The sequence below is a fragment of the Phyllostomus hastatus genome, unplaced genomic scaffold, assembly GCF_019186645.2.
Source record: "Phyllostomus hastatus isolate PE091 unplaced genomic scaffold, TTU_PhHast_1.1 phas_contig_29, whole genome shotgun sequence".
Classification (NCBI taxonomy): Eukaryota; Metazoa; Chordata; class Mammalia; order Chiroptera; family Phyllostomidae; genus Phyllostomus; species Phyllostomus hastatus.
Window position 1 is genome coordinate 39,610,241 of NW_025333835.1, and position 23,212 is coordinate 39,633,452.

General features: G+C 43.0%; 1 protein-coding gene across 1 annotated transcript in view; it reads right to left on the reverse strand.

Moving 5' to 3' along the window:
* Positions 1-1,764: 1,764 nt before the first annotated feature.
* Positions 1,765-23,212, reverse strand: part of DCT (dopachrome tautomerase) — a 32,300-nt gene continuing 10,852 nt past the window's right edge. The window contains exons 3-8 of the mRNA XM_045838886.1: positions 22,024-22,124; positions 21,719-21,885; positions 19,540-19,719; positions 17,824-17,959; positions 7,919-8,120; positions 1,765-4,351 (exon numbers count right to left, since the gene is read on the reverse strand). Of these exons, the coding sequence (XP_045694842.1) occupies positions 4,173-4,351; positions 7,919-8,120; positions 17,824-17,959; positions 19,540-19,719; positions 21,719-21,885; positions 22,024-22,124 (965 nt within the window). The 3' untranslated portion in view covers positions 1,765-4,172. The remainder of the gene's footprint in view (positions 4,352-7,918; positions 8,121-17,823; positions 17,960-19,539; positions 19,720-21,718; positions 21,886-22,023; positions 22,125-23,212) is intronic.

Below are 23,212 nucleotides of genomic sequence, written 5' to 3' on the forward strand. Positions count from 1 at the left end.
GGCAGGGACCAAGTGCTTTTATTTGGCTTGTTTACTTTTAGAAGACTTGAACTCATCCAATGGCTCACAACTTTCTTATGTTGTTTTCAAGATTTCTTTAAACTTCCTGCAAAGCATAATGAATTCACCAGGTCGATGTTCAACTTGAACTGTCATAATAACGAAAGCCCAAATATATCGTCTTTGGAGAATTTTGAAAGAAACTCCTGGGCCCATGAAAGAAACCAGTAAGAAAGGCACTGGTTTGCCTGGCTAAATAATTGGCCCACTCACTTCCTTCCACTGAACCAAGGCTGTTAAGATATCAGGTTGTGGAGGGCCCCGAAATGACACCGTGACGTCCTAGCTTCCTACCCTTGTCCCTACAGATGGTAGAATTAAGGCCTACCAATGGTGGGGAAAAGATACACCCAGAAAAGAAAATATAGCTGACAAAGTGTACCCCTATATTAGGTTGCCTGAAGTAAAATTCCACTTCCCATATGCCCAACTCAGAAACTGAAATATGGGTTATTTCATAGTTCAAGCTCTACTTTGAGATTAATTTTTTCATTCAAAAATATTAACAGAGCGTTCGGGATGAGGAAGGCATTGTAGAAATGGGGGAGCTATGCACTGGGTTTTGCCACTGCATGGAGGAGAGGAATTATCTGCCCAAGTGCGGTGAACTGGCTCTTTTATGAGCCTGTGTCAATTAACCGCCCACATTTTCTAAGTACTGCAAGTGCCTTGGTACCATGGCATTGGAGCTGTACAGAGAGGTGTACACCCCGGCCTGCGGGAGCTTCAAGTCTAGACGTATAAGCAAACAGGGCACAGCTTTCACCTCACTGGTCCTGACATGCTTCTTCTGCATCTCCAGCCAACTGATTGACTGGGAAAGCTTCCCAGGAGGGCCAGGGAGTTAGGGGCTGTGGGCCCCTCTCCTTCCCGGTCAGTGACTTTACATAGCCATTCTACTACACTCCGACCCCAGCCTTGGTCTTTCAACCATGGGGAGGGATGTCAATAGGAACTCTTCACCAGGGAAAGGGCGGAGTCTCATTTTTCTTACCTATGTGACAGAGAGCCAGGAAGCAGCAAGTGCTTAGAAACTCACAAGCAGAAACATCAGTTTAAGAACTGATTTTTCAAAGTGAAGTAGCTATTGTGTGTTTTATATACATTGTCAAAGTGAAGTAGTTATGTATTATACATACTTATGTTGATAGACAGATAGATAGATAAATGCTCCAAAATTAAAAAATAGCCTGCAACAGACAACCAATAATCTGCAAAACAACGGTTTTATTTTCTCTTCAGTAAGTTTTCTACTTCTTGTTAAAGTGAGATTACAATTGTTCATTAGTATTATTATAATTAACAATGTTAAATTCTAAGCAAGACACAAATTAATGTCAAAGAATTTTAGAATTACAGAAGAACTCAGTTCACAAAAGCAAGATGTTATTAGATTTCATTTCACTTCTGTGTTAGATTTATAAAAACATTTCTTTGGCAATAATAATTCATAGACATAAACTTTTTCTCCATTTTTATTTTTTTAGACTAACCTTCCCAAACTCACAACACTTATTTTATTTGTTTAATCCTTACCCGAAGACATTTTTCATTGCTTTTTAGAGAAAGAGGGAGGGGGAGAGAGAGAAACATCAAAGTGAGAGAGAAACATTAATCGGTTGTCTTCTCCCATGCGCCCGAACCAGGGACCAAATCCATAAGCTGGGTGTGTGCCCTGACTGGGAATTTAACCCATGACCCTTTGGCCTACAGGATGACACTCCAACCCACTGAGCCACACTGGTCAGGGCTACATATGATTTTTCTAGTACTGATAATTTAGTATATAAAGATTTAGCATATGTATTCATTTTATTCAAGGTTGAATTTTCTCTCCCATCATTGAGAAGTATAGTTCTACAATGCTCAGTGATAGTTTCTGAGTTTATTCACACAATATGCAATGTAGGTAAATACCAACTTTTTTATTCTGCAGGTTTGTTCTACCTTTAAATTTGTTAAAAGGTATTCATCACTGATTTATGATAGTATTAGAACATTTTATTCCTCTTATATGAACTATAAAATTTAGGAATTACTTCTTTCAGAGAGACATTATAAAATACAGTGTTTATAATAAGTTTCAAGCTATAGATAAAAGTAGCGAAGTATAAATGACTATTCTTTACTTCTACCTCACATAGATCTTGCTTTAAACAAACATTATGAGAATATGTTATATAGAATTCTGATATACCTGAAAGATAAGCTAGAGGTGGTTATTTGCCTTATAGAATTATTCATAATGGTTCATCTACAAAAAGTAATTCCCCGTGGTGCTTTTAATGTGCAGTGGATTGATACACAACTTCTCAGGAACACACCTACCATGCACGACTTTATCTTCATTTTAATATATACCTCGTTTGGTTTAACAACTGGATGCAGAAGTGTGTTCTGCAACAACCCTGAGTTGAGTGCGTAAACTGTCCAGAGTGAAGCATGGTGATAAAGCGTGGTTGACTTTTCACCTATGCCGTTCAAGGCAGGAATCGAGATGTGGCCGTGTCTAAGAATGTCGCACAGGGCTTCACCCCACGAAGAACTCTGTGCTATCTCGATTCTTATCTGCTGAGCCTACTCTCCAATACACCTGTAGCTTTATGAGACTCAAATTCAGTTCAGATTGGGCTTGGTCCATTCCTCTGTTTTATTTCAGGAGATGACACGGAAGGGGGGAGTTGGTGAATCTTGAACCCTCGGAGCCCCCGTAGGTAGAAGGCAGATCCAGGGTCCTCCTCACACCCATTCTTTACACACGTGCATTCCATAGAGAGGGGTTGCAATGAGCAGACAGACGGGCCACCTGGTAGAACTTGGCCCTCCCTGCCGATGCACGCACAGGGGCCAGACATGAGCAGATGAAGTTTGCCTTCGAATCTCCGTAACTGTTACCTTCTCAGAAGTAGGGATCATATTGCTAAGTTTAAGGCCCTTGGTAAAGATTCTTCTCCCTCCTGATCTGACGATTACTTAGTGGAACATAACCATCTAATTCTGCACTGTTATGTTTTGTATACACAGTTGGCTCTTAAATAATAAGACAACTGATCAGCGTTCATAAGTAACTGTCGGTACAGTGCAGCTTTAATGAATCAAAAGTCAACTCTTAAAAATAAGCCAAATGCATTGTATGTGAATAATGTTTCACCTGAGCCTACCTAGTAAAGGAACTGGTTCAGGGTCAGTCAAATGGGACCCCAGAGCAAAGGGACGCTGATTAAATTGTCTCGTGTTCAGGGCTGTATCCTCATTGGCCACCTCCGGCCAGCCTTTCCTGGAAAGAGGGATTCCGTCCTGGGCCATAGGCTTGAAGCTGTGCGTTAACTAACTAGAAAGCTCTATCATTTAATCCTTTATCTAATTATTTATCACTATAGGGTTCATGCTTATCCAGCTATTGTATCTTGTGGTATGTCTCCCATTAAGAATTTCAGACTTTTGATAAACTTCTCAATGTCTGATTTATAAAAGAGAAATGAAGTGAGCACTCATTCATTCATTCATTCATTCATTCTCCATCCTACTTGCAAAATAAGGCTTATTTTCACCCTCATGGCCATTTTAACGGCTGAAGAAGAAAAGAAGAAAAGTAAGGTTCAAGAAGACAATCAGAAAGGCCCCTGAAAGCACAGATATTTAGCTGAAAGGGAGTTCAGAGACTATTGTAGCACCTGCTACCCCCTACACCACCCCATTACAAACTGAGACACTTGGGCTAAGAAAAATTGAACCATAATCTCGTCCAAGTCCCACATTACACTGACCTGCAAATTACCATGAATGCACACTGTCAACTTTTATTTATATTCTCAAAATGCAAGGCACCTTAATCAATATGGGGAATTATTATGAGATGCCACAAATCTCTTCTTCTCCCCTTTGTTGGATGGCAGAGATAGCCTAGAGTACCGCAGCTTGCGCGTGTTGTGCACGCACGTACGAACCTAGAAACTACGGCTAAGCATCTTCTGTGTCTGGGGTCATCGCCCCAACAGAATGAGCTGCGCCACAGATCTTCAGGTAAAGGAAGAACAGTGAGGGTTAGCTTGTTCATTGAAAGGGTTGCAACTGCAGCTCCTCGGGTTGGCCTCTCCTGCAGGGTGAGCACCCTAGGCTTCTTCTGTGTATCTCTTGTTGTTGAACTGTGCCTCCATTAAGGGCGTATATCCCTTCCGAAGTCTTCTGTACTGAAGGAAAGCCAGCAGCGCCAAGAGGCCCACCAAGGCCACCAGCATTCCCACAGCCATCGAGAGAGTTGCGGTCCCACTTGGAGTTTCTTCCGCTGAAACTGAAGCAAAAGAAAAGGGTCAGTGATTGGGATTTTCATCAGCTGAATACTCTCCGCAAACAAACAAAAAAATAAACCAATTTGCCTTTTGCATGCATTTTGTTGATAAAGCAAAACTACACAGGCTAGTATTAAATGTACTTTCTTCTTCACCAACTATTTATCACATCCACAGTTGTTCTTCCGGAGGAAGTGGGAAATGAAGTTCCATTCTTTAAATGCAGCTCATTGCAGCTTAAATTTTTCTTGTAGTAAATACTTACACAGCATAAACCCTCCCAGGAAGTATACATAACCACTTTTGTGCATCGGAAACTCATTTGTAAAAGTGTATGCGAAAATGGTGTCTGGGGGGCTACAACCCTCAGGGGAAGAAATTTTGCCACTGTCTCTATCTTTTTGATAGGACGGCAAATGCATAAAACAAATCAGACGGGTTGTTCTAACCGGAGACGTTCGTCAGCAGGAACAGATGAAAGGTGTGCCTGTTTACGTAGCTGCAAATAAAATCTGAATCTCCCACATGATCAAACCAATTCTCTACTCAGAGATATTTTATTAGCACCCCTCCACAAAATTAATGGACTTCATTTCTAGTATATGTATGCCTACTTGTCATTTCTCCAAAAATTATCTTATCCTTGGGCAGCTGTTCTTAAATTCAGTTCCTCCGTGCTGGGTTCTTGTTCTACACCCTGCTAAATGTAGGTTCTCCTGCTACTTCTTTTCCTCCAGCCTCACAGAGGGCTCTGGCCTCTCCTGAAGGGATTCCTCCAAGAGGATTTTAATTTGCCTCCTTTTGCTATAACCCGGCAACATCTGTTGCCCGTCTCAGCTTCTTAAAACACACATTTTGATTCTGTAGTTCTTGGCTCAGGAACCCAAAATGATTAACCATTTGTTATGGTCCAAATTCCCCTGCCTAGCTTATTTTAATTATTATTTTTTAAGTTGTAAAATGCACATAACATACATTTTACCACCTGAGCCATTTTTAAGTATATAGTTCTGTGGCATTAAATACATTCACATTGCTGTGCAATTATCACTACCATCCATCCGCAGAACTTTTTTCATCTTGCGAAGCAGGAATGGTAACTCACCCATCTCCCATCCCCCCAGACCTGGTGACCACCATTCTATTTTCTGACTCTTTTCTGAACTTGACTGCTCTTGATGCCTCACATAAGAGAGGTCGTATGGTTTTTGCCTTTGGGGACTGGTTTATTTAACCTGGCTCACTGTCTTCAAGATTCACTCCTGTTGCAGCACGTGACAGCATGTCCTTCCTTTTTAAGTCCAAACACTACTGCGTCGGGTGGGCGTACCACATTTCTGCCATCCCTCCCTCCCTCCACCAGGGAACATTCGGGCTGCTCCCACCTCACATCTGTTGTGACTACATTGCTACGGACTGAGGTGCACAAACACCTGTTTGAGTTCTTGCTTTCAGTGCATTGGGATAAACACCCAAACGCCGATTTGCTGGATTTTATGGTAATTCTATGTTTAATTTTTTTAAGAACTGCCACAGTGTCTTGCACAGAAGTTATGCCATTCTAGATTTTGACAAGCAGTACACAAGGCTCCCAGTGTCTCCACATCCTCATCAACACTTGCTATTTTCTGCTTTTTGGGGGTAGTAACCATCCCAATGGATATAAAGTGGTATCTAATTGTGGTATCTGCCCAGCTTTATAGCCCTAGGTAACCAGTCCTCCCACAGATCCAACTATATTTGATTTTTTAAAACTATTTAATACTCTTTTTCTTCTTTTTTATCGAATTTATTAGGGTGACACTGGTTAATAAAATTATATAAGCATCAGGTGTATACACCACAGATCCTGTTTTAATTAACAACAACCCCCCCCCGCCCCCCCCGACGCCTTCCACTGCAGGTAAGGAGGCCTCCTCCTGACGCGGCGCTCTCCGCAGACTCCCCGCGTCTTCCGCACACAGTCCTGCCTTCCGTTCCTTTTCCATATGTACACAGCGCTGCCTTCTCGCCTGCCCAGCGCCCTAAGATCCAGTCTCTTTGAATCTAGTTCAAGACCCATCTCCTTTCCCAAATACCTCCCTCTCTTCTCCAACTTTTGGTTACAGACAAGACTGGAAGCTTATTTGTCATGAACAGGAATGCACAGGAATTTGTATCTTCTAGCGAGTTAATACATTCGGGCAGTATTTAGCCACCCAGGCTATTCCTGTTAATTGGCTGACTTCAGAGGCGATGGGAACATGGTCAAAATGCACATTGCAAACATTTGGTTATTATTACATTCAGTCCCAGAGAAAAGTTTCAAAGAGATATCCCCAGCTGCTCAAGGAAATAACATCTCCGATCTGTAAGGAGAATAAGCAGCAAGAGGCAGGGCAGAGGACAGACTTCGGGGCCTGAAAGACTCAGCTAAGGAGACAGACGTGACCTCAGAGGCGGTCCTGATGACGCTGTAGGCGGAGATGACAGGATGAAATAGACTCAAACGGGGGAACACCATGGGCAGCGGGGCAGTGTGCTTTTTAACTTCTTGACATATTAACACACTTTTTTATTATTTTACCTTTCCTTACTCAACCCGTTCTAACATTCTTTTTTTTTAAGAGGGTATAACTGACACCCAATGCTCTACTAGTTTCAGATGTACACCATAAGGAGTCACTGTTTGTATACACTGCAAACGGAGATTCTTTACATGGCACTTGGGGCTATATTGGGGCCTACTCAGATAAAAAGATACATGTGCTTCTATATGAACTTACCAAAATATCCTCCCACAATTTGAACCAAGTGGAAAAACTACACAATGGAAAAACATGACTTAAAAAACATGCACACAAAGCCCCACGTAGCTCAGCCTGTTAGCAGGAGACTGACAGGTGCACGGGCCCACCCAGCACGGGTGGTAGGGGATAATGGGAAAAAATGGTCTAGTTAGAATAATGCAGGGGCATAAAATGAACAACAGCTTGTCTCTATTTAAAATTATGATAATAATTCACTGAAGATTTTTTTGCATTAATAGTCTTTTTTTAATATTGCATTATATTACTACTTATCTAGATGGTTAAACTTTTTGGTCTGCCCTTGAACTTTGTGCTGACCCTAACTAAGCCCAGCCCAGCCTTCCAGTACTGATCTCCTGTAAGTGCCCAACCACAGGTGGCTAGTGTGTGTCGACTTTACTGGTTAGGTATTTCCAACCTCAGCCAGCTTTTGATTAATTCAGACAAAATTGTCAAATCAAGGGTAGGGTTAAATACTTCCTCTGTGGAATAAGGTCTCTTAACCCTCAGTTTTCTGGTTGACCAATAGTCAACCAACCAGTCCCTTTTCTAATGTTTAGTACTTTAAAGGCTCATTTTACTAAGTATATGTGTCCTAGACAATTGCCAATAGACGTAACGAGACCTGAATGCTTCAACTTAAGGTCTTGGTTTCCATTAGGAAAGAGAGAGAGAGAGAGAGAGAGAGAGAGAGAGAGAGAGAGAGAGGAGGGAGGGAGGGAGGGAGGGAGGGCCTTCCAAAGACGAACAAATCTCCCACTTAGAAGTTACATTAGTTACCTGGCATGTCAACAGCATAGCTGTAGCCAAGTTGGTCTGCGGTTGAAAAGAATTCCTCATTAGTCACGGGAGGGAAGAAAGGAACCATGTTGTACATCCGATTGTGACCGATGGGTGCCAGCTCCCAAGGCCAAGCATCTGCAGAAGGATTAAATCTTTTCATCCACTCATCAAAAATGGCATCAGTAAAGGCATGGAGGACCTGCAAGACAGTTGAGCGCGACAGTTAACATTCATCAGACTATTTCATTAGATCTATTTGATTGGAGTGTTCTCTAATATGTAATGGGGCTCTTCTTGGCACGAGCAGCTGCCATATACCCAATCCAGTCTTAGTGACATACCTACTGGCAGTTCTGGTTAAATTGCCAAGAACATACCACGTATCTCTCCAAAGAGGATTAGAGAGCCCTTTGTCAAGGGAACAGATGAAAGCTCTGTTGCAGATTTGACATGGGTCTGAGAGCCTGGGAGGCCTGCAATAGTGTAGGTTAGTTCTTAAGTTCAGAAAAAAGGGCAAGGATGATGAGATGCATATTCTAGTCCGTTTTCAGGTGCTTTTGCTTTAACAGGAGAGAAAGACAAGGCTGTGTCTGCCAGGACTGTAACATAAATGGATAGTTTAAAAATATATATCCAAAACGGGTTTTCAACTTCTTCTCACCTGAGTATCCATCTGTGCACTCATAGCCACTGAATTTTCAGCGCTAGACCAGCAAAAGAAAGTCTAAAAATGTCATGAGGTGCATAGTGCTCATTTTCACTTCCTCAAGGAAGCTGTTAAAATCCTTAAGCGCAGCAATTAGTACATGCTTTAAAATATTTACAGCAAAACGTCTACACGTATAACCCTGATTTCACAACAGGACATAAACGTGCGTTCAGCTCAGGCTTTGCGCCTGGCGGTTAGAGTTCTTTTTTCCCTAGGCTGCAAGTTCAAGGAGCTCAGAGGCATTCTCCGCTCTTCTTTGCCTCTGTGTCCCCAGTGCCTGTCACCCCAGGGCAGGACACATGGGAGCAGGGAGATACTTATTTCAATAAGTACTTATTAATAAATGTATTCATCCATTCACCACTATTACTCATACCCCAAATCTAGCTCTGGTTTAATTATACTCCAACTTGTTATTTATCTTTGTCCCCTAACAAGACCCCTAACTCCTAAACATCAGAGATAAGGTTTTTTCCCCTTTGAGGCCTCCAGCTCAGCACCCAACCTGTACAGAGTTGATGCGTAACAAGAATCTGTTGGCTAATGACAGCGCCGTGAGAAGCGGTTGTATTTTTGGAAAATTGGCCCAAATAGGCACCTTGCTAGCTGGTGCCGCGTCCTCAGTCTGCAGAGTCATCCTTCTGCTTTCTGGCTTCAGGGTCGTTCAGGGACAAACAAACCTAACGTCCCTGTCCAGGCATGCCTTCGAGGATTATCCTCAGTCTGAACCCTTCATTCTTTGCACTTCTTAACCCTTTCAATTGTATTGCCCTTCCAGTTTACTTACTGTTGTTTATTTAGTAGGCAATGTTTTCATATCTTGCCTGCAGTTTAGTCTCCCCCGTTTGGGCAACACAGGGAAGCTTCCTCCCTGTATTTTGTCTCAAATGGCTACATTCGGGATGGAAACAGGAATCGAGTGATTTACTGAAGGCAAGTTTTGTGCCAAACATATTTTTTTTAAGTTTATGGCAGAGACAGTCTTCTGAAAAACCGAAACACCAAATGATAAGGCCTGGCATTTTACAGAGAGAAAAGATTTTTGAATTTCAAAGTCTTGGCTTTGAGTAACAAAATTTAAGCTCCAAAGGGATAAAAGCATCATTTGTTCAAAAGCAACAACTACGGAAGAATGCTTGATAAGGCAAGCGATAGATGTTTCTCACAAGGAGAGTTCAAAAAGGGTCGGTCATCTTCGAGAAGGGTCATCACCCCTACTTATGAATTGGAGACTGTATATCTCAGTTATTTATAAACACATATATTTAATACGTAAATGTGGCATTTTACAACTAAGAGGAAACAAAGAAAAACAGAATTATCTTCTGACGGTCGGGCCCCTTGTAGTGCAGGCTTCCCCCATTGAGTGAGTGCTCTAGGCGCCCATCTGTATCAGTGATCAGTGTACCAGCTGGTGTTGGTTCTGCTTCAGTGAATGTTTTTAAAGACTCTTTCAATGCGTTCATCCGTTTCATGATGGGTGATTTAGAAGCGCGCCTGCCCGCACCGGGCTGAGCGTTCAGGAGTTTTGGACCAAAAATGGCCTCCCTCCCAGACCCAACCTTCCTTATTCACCCAAGTTCACCCGAAGAAAGTTTTCTTGTTTCCCAGATGAAAAATGTCTTCAGAGGGAAATGTTTTTGCAGATGTGGAAGAGGTGAAACAAAAAACAGCAGAAGCACTAAAAGGCATCAAAATCAACATGTCAAAAACTGTTTTGAGCAGTGGAAAAATGTCTCGATAAGTGTATTGCATCAAATGGAGAGTACTTTGAAGGTGAGTGAAGTTTAAACATGTAAGAATGAACACACAATTTTTTATAAATAAATTCCAAGTCTTTGGGGGTCCCCCTCACACTTAATTATAAAACCACTGCCCTATCCTTTTAAAAGACCAGCAAAACTATTCAAACCTGCTCTTCACCAATTTGTGTTAATTTCTATTAACGTGATCTAACAAAGCTACACTTCCTCAGCTACACTGTGAGCAATTGTGCAGGGATCAAATTAAGAACTGTCTAAAATGACAGAAGACAAAATTGTAGCTAGGGACACACACACGGGGAAAGTTTCCGGTAGAAAACTTTTCTTGTGCAAGTATTCTCTGTGTGGCCACTGACCGGTTCGTATGAACTTAAACCCTTTCTTAGCCCCTCTGAACTTCATTTTCCCCATATTTAAAACAAAGAGAATAGTTTATTATACACGTTTTTGTGAAGTTCAAAGACTATGTTTGCATGACGTCTAGTATAGGGACACATTAATAGATACTCAATAATATCACATTCTCCTAACAAAAACTTATTGAGCATCTCCTAAGTGCCAGGGACTGTTCTAGACATTGGATATGGTATCAATGATCACATTAGCTTCTTATAAGCTAGTGATCACTTTTCATATGAAGCAAGTATTAGGTTTTTGAAAACATTAAATATCAGAAAGCATGTTGTACTTTGTTACTGACTTATGCAGAGATCTTTCACTAATTCTCTTATGAAACTAGTATTTTTTCTCTTCCCAGAAGTCATTATCTTAATGAACAGACAGCTCACAGAACAGTAAATACAAATAGTTCTTTAAATATATATATTTTTAGAAAGGTACTGGACATCATTTACAAGAAGAAAAATAAAAGTTAAACACTAAAATATTATTTTCACCTACCAGATTGGCTGGTAGGAGGGGAAATCATTCAACCTTCCAAAGGGCTATTTGGCAATATCTATCAAATTTTCAAATATACTTGTTTAACCTTTGACCCCACAATTCTACTCTATTTTATTCTCATGACTTATGCTACACATTCCCTTATTGCAGCATTGCTTGTAAAGCAAAAGATTTCAAATCATCTAAATGTCCATCAATGGGAGACTAAAAATTTCAGGATAAATCTATTCTATAGAATACCATATATCCCCCCACCACAAAAAAAGGAATAAGAAAGCCTGATATGAAGTAAGAAAACTGATACGGAGTGATTTAGAATAGAAAAATATAAACGAAGTCACAGAAGTGTCTATAGCATGCTACCAAGTGGACAAGAAAAGTGGGGAGGAACACAGGCACACTGGTGCTTGTCTGTTAATAAAACATAAGACGTATCTGGGAGGACAGAGGGAATGGTCGTGGGTAGCTGGGAGCTGCTAGTGGATAGGTTCCTCATTTTGTGCCCTCTGCATGGGAGTCGTGTATATGCATTGTGCATTTTAAAATTTTAAATTTAAAAATTCAAGAAACCATATAATAATCTACAAGTCTGTGCATTATCATTGCAACTGTATAAACACAAAGGAATATAAAAATAAATATGCAGAAAAATTGAAATGCAATTATGGATATTTTTAAAATCTTTAAGACAATATTTCTGCAATTGTAAACCATTAAAATCATTAAACCATTAAAATTTAAAAGCTACATTATTTTTGTTATTACTCAAAGTATTCGTTTAATTAGGACTTTTTAAAGAAATATAAATTACATAGATCTGTTTTTAAGTGATTCTCTCTTGGGCAGAGAAAGGCCATGTCTCCGGCATTTTTTTTTAAATTGTAAGTAAACTCATATGAACACAGAGGTATTTTATACTTGTGATTTTTTACTAACTATTAATATCACTAATTTTCCTGTAGCCTAGAACAGTAGCGTCAGAAGAGGCCTAACAGGATTAACTTAGTCCATCAGATTTCCCCCCCCCCAGAAACTCATTTGCTCTCTCCTTGTTTTGTATTCCTAAGTCCCTACTTCATTCAATTGATTGTCTTTGTTAAGAAATGCTGGTGGTATGGAGGCGACTTGCATATCTCATCCCATTTAGAATTTCAGTGTAAAACACTAAACAAGCCTTTCAGTGGGTATTAGCCACCCACCCTACCAATCCCCCAGCCACAGAGGAATAGAAAGAATTAGAACTCGCCAATGCATCTTTCTAAAAGGATAACATCCAAATTCACTCTGAGAACAGTCTCTTTAGGAATTGGGAAGAGAATAACCAGTCTCTCACATTGCTACTTCTGCGGCAGTTAACTCCACTGTTTAACTCTACAGTCTCTTGGGTTCCCTCCTTGTTTTTTCTTTTCTGGGTTACATCTAAATTGAATGGAAGACAGCACTACTTAGCTGTGGCCTAACCTTTTTTTCCATGATAAATGCATGTATTTCCTTCAACTACTTTAGGAATTATTAGAATTTCAGAAATCGGTTCAGAGCTTTTCTGTATTTTATCACCATGCTTTCTTGTACTGCCGCTGTGACCACACACAACTTTATACCGCTCTTGCTTGAAGAGATTTCACGCATTAAAAAAATCATCTTAATAAACGTATGCAATATATTTGCATGAATTGCCTTACGAACTTGAAATTCCAGAAGCTATAACTCTGTTAACTTAAATGCTTTGTACCTGGCTCTCAATACGTAAAAAATCATGTAAGGCTAAATCGGTTTCAACACGAAACTCTTTGTAAATAGTCTACAGTACTTGTGAGTTCCGAAACTAGTGCTAAATCATTATTTCTTCAGTGCCTTTTAAAAAAAAAGGTGGTAGCTTTTTGTTTATTTATATGTACATGATAACATATCCCAAAGAAAAACAAAATTTTAAATCTTAAAGGCATTAAATGTAAACTAATGAAGACAAGAATAATTAAACATCTAGTATCTTTGAATTATTAAATTTGTGAGTCGTGGAATTCCTCATCTATAAAGTCATAATGTGGCCTTCCAACCAGAACAAGAAGAGAAGTATGATTAAAGAGATATCCCTTTTGCGGAGAAGGGACATTAATCCCTTAGCACAGGGGCTGGCAAACCACAGCCTGTGCCCAATAGGACTTACCACCCATTTTTATAAATAAAGTTTTATTAGAACACCACACTCATTTGTTCATGTAATCTCTATGGCTGCTTTTATACTCCAGTGGCAGAGCTGAGTGGCTGCCACAGAGGCAGCCTGCAAAGCCTAAGATACTTGCTATCTGGCCCTTCAGAGAACAATGCTGCGAAGCTGGGTACACCTGGTGGGCTTCCTGGAAAGGAGGAAATAAGGCGTAGCAGTCCCTGAGACTCGGGATGCTGGAAATCAAACCACTAGCATCGCCATCGTTCCCTTTAGTGGGAGGACAGATTGGGGGTATGATTCTTGATTCATCAGAGGATTCCCCTTTTCTACGCATAATATTTTGGAGTACTTGGATAAGGAGTACTGTGACAACTTTCCTGATGAATATGGATTATGGGTACGAATGATCCCCAGTTGAAAGCGTATGTTTTAGGCCCTAAAAAAGAATGAAACCTTACCATTGGGACAGCATGCATGGACTTAGTGGGCATTACGCTCAGTGAAATAAGTGAGATAGAGAAAGACAAATACCACACAGCTTCACACGTACGCAGACTCTAAAGAACAAAGTACATAAACAAACGAAACAGAAACAGACTCAGATGCAGAGAACAAACTGATGGTGGCCAGAGGGGAGGGTGGTTGGAGGGCTGGGTGAAAAAGGTGAAGGGATTAAGGGGTACACATTGGTAGTTACAGAATAGTCACCAAGATGTAACGTACAGCATAGGAAATGTAGTCAACAGTATTGCAATAATTGTGTACGGTGTCCCGAGGGTACTGGAAATATCAGGGCATCACCTTGTAAAATATGTGACTGTCTACCTACTATGCTGTACACATGAAACTAATATAAAATAATACTGAATGGTAATCGTAATTGAAAAACAAAAGTGAGAAAAGAAAATGCATGTCTTAATAAAATCATATTTGGAGATGTATAGTATAGATTCATAGATGTATGGCCATATAGCAGAGAAGGAAGACACCAGAAATACTTGGCATAAGCTTATGGCTGGATGATGGAGGGAAAGAAGACGTGAGATGCCAAGGCAGAGCCGCTGACCGAGGCGGACTTCTTCCAGAAGGACACGCGTGGCTGCGGAGACCTAAGGGGTCTGCTCTGCTCTCCCCTCCCTAGGGGGCGGGACCAGTGGTCCGCATTTGTGACAATCCCTTCACGTATCGCTGCCACCTGTGGGGGAGCAGCGGGTTTTAGGCAGAAGGGACAGTTCCACCAACTGCTCTCGTCTCAGGATTCCTCCCAGCTCACTTTTACCAGGCTCCCATCTACCTGGGGGTCCAGGACGCCCCTCCGCCTTTACACCACCGGGCAAGCTTAGGGTCGTGGCAGCTCCGCCTTTACCCTCCCGCTTCCTATCTCCTTTATTTTGTACCCTGGATGGAGGGAGTAAGAATAATAATCATCTTTGAAATACCTCTGACTTTGTGCTTGTCAGTCAATCACCTTAAGGCACCCCTGTCTGCTCGGGAGAACAAGACGAACCTTAATTAAGGTTTGGAAATTCAAGGGCAGCGCGCAGTTCTCTGATTCTTTCCCACCCGCGACGATAAAACACACTGATATTTTCACGATGACATTTGCGGTGTACTCGACAGTTTCTAGACGAGCTTTGTAGAGGCCGAATTTATGGTTGGCTGCTTTGCTGAAGGCCGCGGTTTTCCCCAGCAGCAGGGCGGCGGGCCGTGACCGGGACTTTCAGGGTGGCAAACAGAGGTTGCTTGTCGGTCAGTCCGAGAGGCTCCCAGACTGCACAAGGCAGGGCCGAATAAAGCAGATCTGATTTCTGACCCAGAAACATAAACGGCTATAATCTGGTGGTTTCAGGGTGCAGTGTACTAGGGGCTGGATTGTGACCCCACCCCACCCCACACCTCATATTCATGTGATAAAGCCTTCATCTCCAAGGTGGCTCTTTTTGGAGAGGGAGCCCAATAGGAGGTCATTAAGGTTAAATGATGTCATCAAGGTGAGCCCCTGAGATGATAGGATCACCGTATTTTGCCATGTATAATGCACACTTTTTGCCCAAAGTTTTCAGGGAAAAATAAAGATGTGCATTATACATGAGTGGTATTTGAAATACCTTGTATCTGTTCTTGTGTTTTGTAATCATTTGTTATATAAAATTTCTTGTACCATAATATGTTCAAAAGTAAATGCTAAAATTCCTTTATAATACAATCAAGTATCTAAATACCAAAAAAATGAATAGTTGAATTAAAAAATTAAAATGAAAGATTTTTTTTCCTGAGAGTTTGGGCCATAAACATGGGTGTGGATTATACACAGCAAAACACAGTAGTGTTCTTATAAGAACACACTAGGAGCTCACTCCCTCTCTCTTTGCGTCAGGTAGAGACACAGTCAGAAGGCAGATGTCTTTGACCAGCAGCCCAGTAAGCCAGCACCTTGACCTCAGGTGCCCCGGTCTCCACAACTGGGAGATATAAATTTCAGTTGCTTCAGCCACCCCATCTGCGTCCGCTATGGCATCTCAGCAGACCAGAACACATTGCTAAGAGTAACCTTAAGGCGAGGAAAATTGGGGGTGGAGGGAAGCATCTAGTGTTTGTGTGCTCTAATACAATCCCAACTGGATAAGAATATAAACAGAAAATACTGCCAAAATAAAAGAGGACCACTGGTGAAATTTCTCCTTGTAGTTGCTCTGAAATCATCTATCCCGAGCATACTAGGGCAGGCCAGTCAGCCAGGACAGGTGGAGTAGGAAAACTGAGACAGACAGTTACACGGCCAAGCAGTTTACAGCCGTCTAGTAAATCGCAAAATCCTTTCTTCCCTAGTCAAGGACACTTAAGACTCTGTGATTTATGCTTCTCCTCTCCAACCAGAGTGTAAGTAGCTTAAGTCACCCCACTCAGGGAGATAGAGAGCAGAAATCCAACTAGTGCCATTGGTGCCAACCACACCCAAGGACGGATGAAATTAAGGGAATAAATCCCATTTTGGTGCTTTAGCATAAACGGATGAACATTCTCTTGTGATCTTCCCCTAAGACCTCCCCGAAACTCCTAACCTTTACAACCCTCAAGACAAAGAACCCAGGACATGCATGCTCTTCTTCCAAGGAGCATGCCCATGACTTCTTTCCTCTCAGGTGCGTGCCTTTACTTTTCTCACCTTGACTCTAAAGTTCCCACAAGACTTGCAACCAGAGGAGCAGTGGGCAGCAGCAGCCAGTCCCAGGCTAAGCCCCTGAGCCCGTCTCCAAGGCCCCGGCTCCTCTGACCCCCCAGTGAGCAAAGCAGCCCCAACGAGGCTCTCCTGTCGCTTCTTCTAGTCGACGCCCTTCCTTGTTTCGCTGGCCCTCGCTTTAATAAGCGTACTCTCAAAATCACCTGCACTCATGTTGTGAAATCTTTCCTGCACAAAGTCAAGAACCCACACACTACGGGCCAGCCAGAGGCAGACCTGCTCTGGCCTCAGTTCTTGCTGGGTAACACCAGGACCAAAGAATACACCTTCAAGTTTGCAGACTGACCCAGCCCAGTTTGCCCATTCAGCTCTACTAGGTTGTTTTATGTGTCCGAAGCTCCCGGTGATTGGGGGTGTGTAGTGGCCATATGTCCCTCCCCATTTCAAGTAGATTTGCTACTAGGGGGTGTGTAACAGTGAAAGCAAGTACAAGAACAAATCCTAGTACACCTATAGACACTTGTTAGCATGTAGACACAGAAGAAGTGAAAGACCTGTGCTTATACACCCAGGGAAGTCCACACGCTCCTCTGGCGGGTGTTCTGCATGGAAGATCCGCTACAAAGTAGACACGTGTTATTCCGACAGCAGGGGCAGCTGGTTTCCAACCAGAATCCTTTGCGAAGTGAAGCGGCCAGGACCACACACCGACAGAGCTTTGGGCCGAGTGTGCTGCTTCGAAGGTGCCAGGGTGCCGGGCTTCATGCCGCAGCCGTGCAGCACCCTCCTAGCCCCCCACTTATCCTCGACACCACTGTCTTCACCAATTAAAAATCATGTATCACCATGCTAATGTATGACATAAATTATGCTAAATTATTATGATATAATTTATAGTATCATTACATGAATTTACGGCTCTACCTCTAGATTGTAAACTTCTACCTAGCATCATGCCAAAGCTAACCATTTCCAAAGCACTCGTTTCTGATAAGGGGACCTCAAATGCTATCAAAGCGCCCATGTGGTGAAGATTCAGGTTAATTTATACAGGCATACACCCCCTCATTCACACAGAGAATCAAACACAGACCAAACTTCAATGTTATTGAAAAGCAAATAAATCCAACATAATATCCAGAAAACGTTCTTGCTATTCCACGGCTTTGAACGTACCACAAAAATGGGATCGTTGGCGGCAGAGTGCGGCAGAGCGCTTGTCCCGTTCAGGAAGGCGTGGACCAAATTATGGAGGCCCATCACGTGAGAGTCCAGGGTCCCGTTCGCCTTGTCGAACCCCTCCAGGGTATTCCTGGGGGAAAGCAGTAGGTCAGCAACAAGGTCATGGCTCAGTGAAGGCATTTCTGCGTGTTCCCGCCTACAGAAGCGTCTGCTGGTTGGAGGCTGGGCAGGGAACTGGGCCGCTCTGTCCTGGCTCATTAACTAAAACAGCCCCAACCTCTGATGATGGATGGCCTGCTCCAGGGGAGGGGACCCCTATGCAGGGCTAGCTCTTCACCTGCTCAGGTGGACTGTATCTCTCCTGTGTCCTGAATGACAAGTGTCTACTTTCACACCTGTCTCCTGTGCAGGACTACAAACTCCGAGAGGGCAGCAACCTCCTGCAGTTCTGCTGAGACAGCTCAGGCCCATGCCCAGCACATGGTCTGTGATCGATAAAGGTTGTTTGAATTAACGTATAATTTTATACTCCCATTTCTCAACTAAATAGACCTGCAGCGTAGCTGTAATATACATTCGGTGTTCTAAACACATCCCGGAATTTCTCCATCTTTGTTTTTCTTTTTTGAATTCCCCATTTTCGGGAAATTCTAATTGCCCATACCTGAACTCAGGGATCCTCAAAGTTAAGCATACAACAGAAAAACACTTATTGCTGGAGAAAAACACTTATTTCACGCCCCACTTCCAGAGTTTCTGTTTCAGTAGGTGCAGGCTGGGTCCTCACAGTTTGCATTTCTAGCTAATTCCTGGGGGGTTGGGGGGGGCCAATTATGGTCACCTGGGCACCACACTTGGAGAACCACTCCCTTAAATTGACATGGAATGCAATCTGTGTCCAAAGCATTTTTGTCACAATGGAACACCGAGGCCTGTTCCGCAAGAAGACCATTGTAAATGTCACCCTGCCCCTGACACTGCTGCCCTGAGGACTGTGCCAGCCCGTCACAGACCCTGAGACCTGCCACGCTCAGCTCAGCCTCTGCCTGTAGGTGCAGCCCACCCTGCCCCTGGCCCCAGAGAACCCTCAGTGATATAACTTACACACGGGTGGCAGAGAGAAGACCCGGTCTGGGCAGAGAATATCAATCTCTCCACCATTTCTTTTTGGAATCCCATTCATCTTTGTTTAAAATCTTGTTTAGACACATACATATTTCTTAGGTTTTAGAGGGAGACAATTATTAGCTGGCCTTCAAATTGCAAGCATGGTAAAGCCGCTGCTGAGTTGCAATTTGAGTTGCGTTAAGTCTGTGATTCTCCTCCGAGATATCAGACCCAGATATTAGGGTCTATGGAAGGGGATTATTTTTAAAAGACAGGAAAGTAAAAGAAAGAGCATGAGCAAATATTTGTAAAATACTGTATGTAATGAGGTACTCTGGTTCTATCCATATACAGAAATTAGAAATTTTTAAAAAATGGTTTTAAATAGCTAAGCGATTAAAACGGCACTATTAGTGACAGTGGGTGGATGGTGGCTTTCTTGAGACTGCTCCCTCGCCATGCCCTCTTATCAAGCCCCCCTCCGTCACTTAGCTTCCTGACTGCCTCCTACCACCTGGATTTCCTTTTGGTTCAGCCCAGCCGCAGGCACAAAAATCTCCCAGCGCTGTGAGGCGCCAGTGTGGCAGAGCCCAGGGTGCCTACCTGAAGCTGAAGGTAGAGTTCTGGAAGAAAGGAGGGTTGTCAAACGCCTTGAGAGACAGGCAATCTTGTATGTCTTTGAAGGACGGCAATTTCTCTCCATTTCTTCCCACTTGGTTTCTTCTCAACAGCCCTTCGTAGCTCCCGTTACACAGAGTGACCTGCCGGTTGTAGTCATCCAAGCTAGGATTCGCCGGGGGGTGAAGAAGGAGATGTCTTAGTGTGTGGACAGCATCATAACCTCGGGCCAAGCAAACCACCCAGAGTCGCACATCGAAATGTATTACAGTCACCTTATGAGGGTCAAAATTATGTGGTGAATGTACTACCTCCACAAGTAATTTTGGATCAGTTTCAAAACCATAGATGCAAGAAGTGATACATGAATACATATGCATAATAATTACCATTCCCCCGGAAAGACAGGAAGAGGGTTTACAGACAGGATGGCGATCCCCACTATGTGCACCAAATCTTGAGTAACTGTAGAGAGAAGGGGTGACCAGTACTGTACTGAGCTAAGCCATCTGGGGCAGAAGGGCCCCTGTAATGCTAGGAGAGCGTTTTAGGTGAACCGAAGGCAAATGGGGGGCTGGTCAGAGTGAAAATGGGTGAAGCAGGATGGAGGGGAGCTCTTAGCACAAACGCCGTGAGAGGAAATGTTCTGCGCCAGTGGGGCCGGTTATGTCATAAACGTGGTGGCTGAGAGAGCCCCGTGCCCCCAGAGACTCTTCTACGTGCCCGTCGTGGTCTGAAATCCCACCCTCGGAATGGGGTTTCATTGACAGAGAGAAAATGGTAATGCGGTTTCCAGGTGGGTTTTAATGGGTGAGGGGATAGTACCAGGGGTGTGAGAATAGAATCAGTGCATGTGAGGATGAGAAGAGGCCAGTACCTAAAACTAGGCAAAAAAACAAACAAACAAACACACAAAACCAACCCTCCAAGACAGCATTTCCCCAGCGTGTCCCCAGGAGATGACCCAGGAAATAAGGGTGCCAGGGTCAGGTGAGTTTAGGCCCCTCCTAAAGAATAATAATAACACACTTACATAAGAAATGCTCTGAGTCATTCTGAAATCTTTTTAAAAAGTCTTTTATTCAGCATCGCCTGAATTTGTAAAAATCGCTTTCCACATACCACCTATTGGTACCTCCAGGCGCTAGGAGAAATGGTGCTTTATGAAATGACACTAAGTCACATAAAAAGCATTTGTTACCCCCCTCTGTGGCGCGGAGCACTGTCCCGAGGGCTGCAGGGAAAGCCGAGGGTGTAGATGATGGGACCCCGGCTTGCCAGGCTTAGACCCCTGGAAACACGTGCATGCCCAGCCTCAGGGGTGTGGGCGGTGAAGCTCTGTGCCCTGGAACAGCCTAAAGACCCCGGCCAGGGGAGCTAGAGCAACAGGGTTAAAAACGGGATTTTGGAAAAAAGCAAATAAAGGAAGTCCTCCTGGGTAATCTTTTTCTGAGATGTGTGGCAGGAAAGAGAAACGAGTTCAAGGACTCACTGAGGACAGCGTCTTCAGGAGCTGCGGGCTGCTCACCGTCTGTGTGAGTCAGTACCAGGGCTCATCCTCCACCTGTCCCTCCGGACTCCCAGCACCTTGCAGTCCAGCCATACCAGACTGCTTGCAGAGACTCTTCTAGCTCTGTACGTGATCGCCTCTCCGCCTCGGACACGCTCACCACCCTACCCGACCTGGCTGAGGGCTGCGTCTCCCTAAAGTCTCAGAATAGTCATCTCCGCTCCTTAGAGTCTTTCCCTGCCTCTCTCCTTGGCTTTGTGCACACATCTATTATGATACTTCCCACACTGTGTGACCATTTGTTTACAAGCAATCCACCTTTGTAAATGTAAAACGATATTCAAAAGGGAAGCTGTATTTTATTCTGCCTTACATTCTCAGCACTATTACAATGCTTGGAATATGGTGCTAAAATGGTTGATCTCAAAATGATGGCCAGGCATGTTCCTTTCACGAATGTGATTTTCCTACCTCTGTCTTTTATGACAGTGCTTAGAATTTTAAAAAATCCTCCCTCCCTCAGGAAAGCCATTTCCAGAAACATGTAAACAGAACCCAACATGCATTAGAAGCGGAAATATAAAGCAAGCCTCCTTCTTTCAGCCATAAGAAAATATAGCCTCTGGATTTCCATCCTGGATCAGATGTGATTACCTATTGCAGACAATTTCCCAGCTGGAGAATCTCGAGTTCTGACTGATCAGAGTCGGGTCGTCCTGTCTCGCTGCCCCAAACAGCTGGTCTGTGCACACGTCACACTCGTTCCTCCCAGTGGCAAAGTTCCAGTAGGGCAAAGCAAAGGACTCGTTGCCAATGAGTCGCTAAAAGCAAAGGGCATGTCTAGTCATTTAATTCATGTCGTCAGGCGCCACAAGAAAGCATGTAATGCAAAGACAAATAAGGGTCCTCACGAAATGTACAGCAAAATTTAAAGAACCAAAGGTATGGTATTTACCAACCTGGAGATCTCTTTCCAACCACAACAAATGGTACCGGTGCCAGGTGACAAAGGCGGGTCCTTGGTGCGAGAAGTCAATGGCCTTGTACGGATGCCCTGGTCCTGAAACATAGGGAAACTAGTTAGAAATCACAGAATAGAATTTAAAAAAACAAACAAACTAGGATGTGTCTGCAAAGCCTATAAATCCACAGTGTTTTAGTCTAAAAAAATTGTTTTTGTCATCTATCTTTCTGAAAGCAACAACATTGACAGCAAAACAATTTTTGGAAGCAACTAGCACTTTTGGGATAAATTCTGTTCGTTTCTTGAAAGTCTGGCTGATAGCAGAGATCCGGAGAAATTCAGATCACTCTCAGCCCATGTTATGTACTTAACTTTAAGTGATATGTCATTACGATGAAATCAGAGTACCCAAAGGAATAGATCATTTAGACCTCAATGAAATATGGTTTTAAAAGGCATTTTCTAATGGATTTCTTACAAATGCATATATTTCTAAAAGAAGGATTAGTTAAAATAAAGCAACCTCTACTGCACTTCGTCTAATTCAGCCCTTATGAAACCAGAAAGAACTCCCACGGATTTTGCCTCAGCCCATCCATCAGTTACAACGACCGGCTGACAAGCACGGTCGCCGAGTCGGGAAGAGAGAAAAATACCTTCCCAACCAGTCTGGCTGGCCACTGGAACTGCCAATTTTTCTGAAAAGCTGTGGGCCATTTCATGACCTCGCTGCTGCCCGTTTCATCCTTCTTCCTCCCTTCACAACCGCCTTTGATGGTTATGTAGAAACTTCAGCTAGCTTTAGCTCTTTCTCAAAGTACCTATAATAACTTCCGAGAGCCGAACAGACACGAGTATAAATTTAATTTCTCGGTACGACCAGAAACTACGGTTTTCTTTTTCTCTTGAGACACTAGCCTCTCATAAAACAAAAATTCCTCAGAGTCACGATGGGAAAGCTATAAAGGTTTGACGGGCAGAAGAGCCTCCGTTATCTGTTGATGAAGAAAGACAGACGCCGGCCTGAGAGGCAAGTGTTTACGAGACACCCAGGCAGGGCTGCCCTTGCTGCTGTCGGCTACCTCATCCTTTTAAAATGTTCTAATCCAGAACAAAGTCGAAGGTTTGCAAAACAAAATGATGAGGGACAATGATACTGTATGTCCACTTAATTACAAATTTCT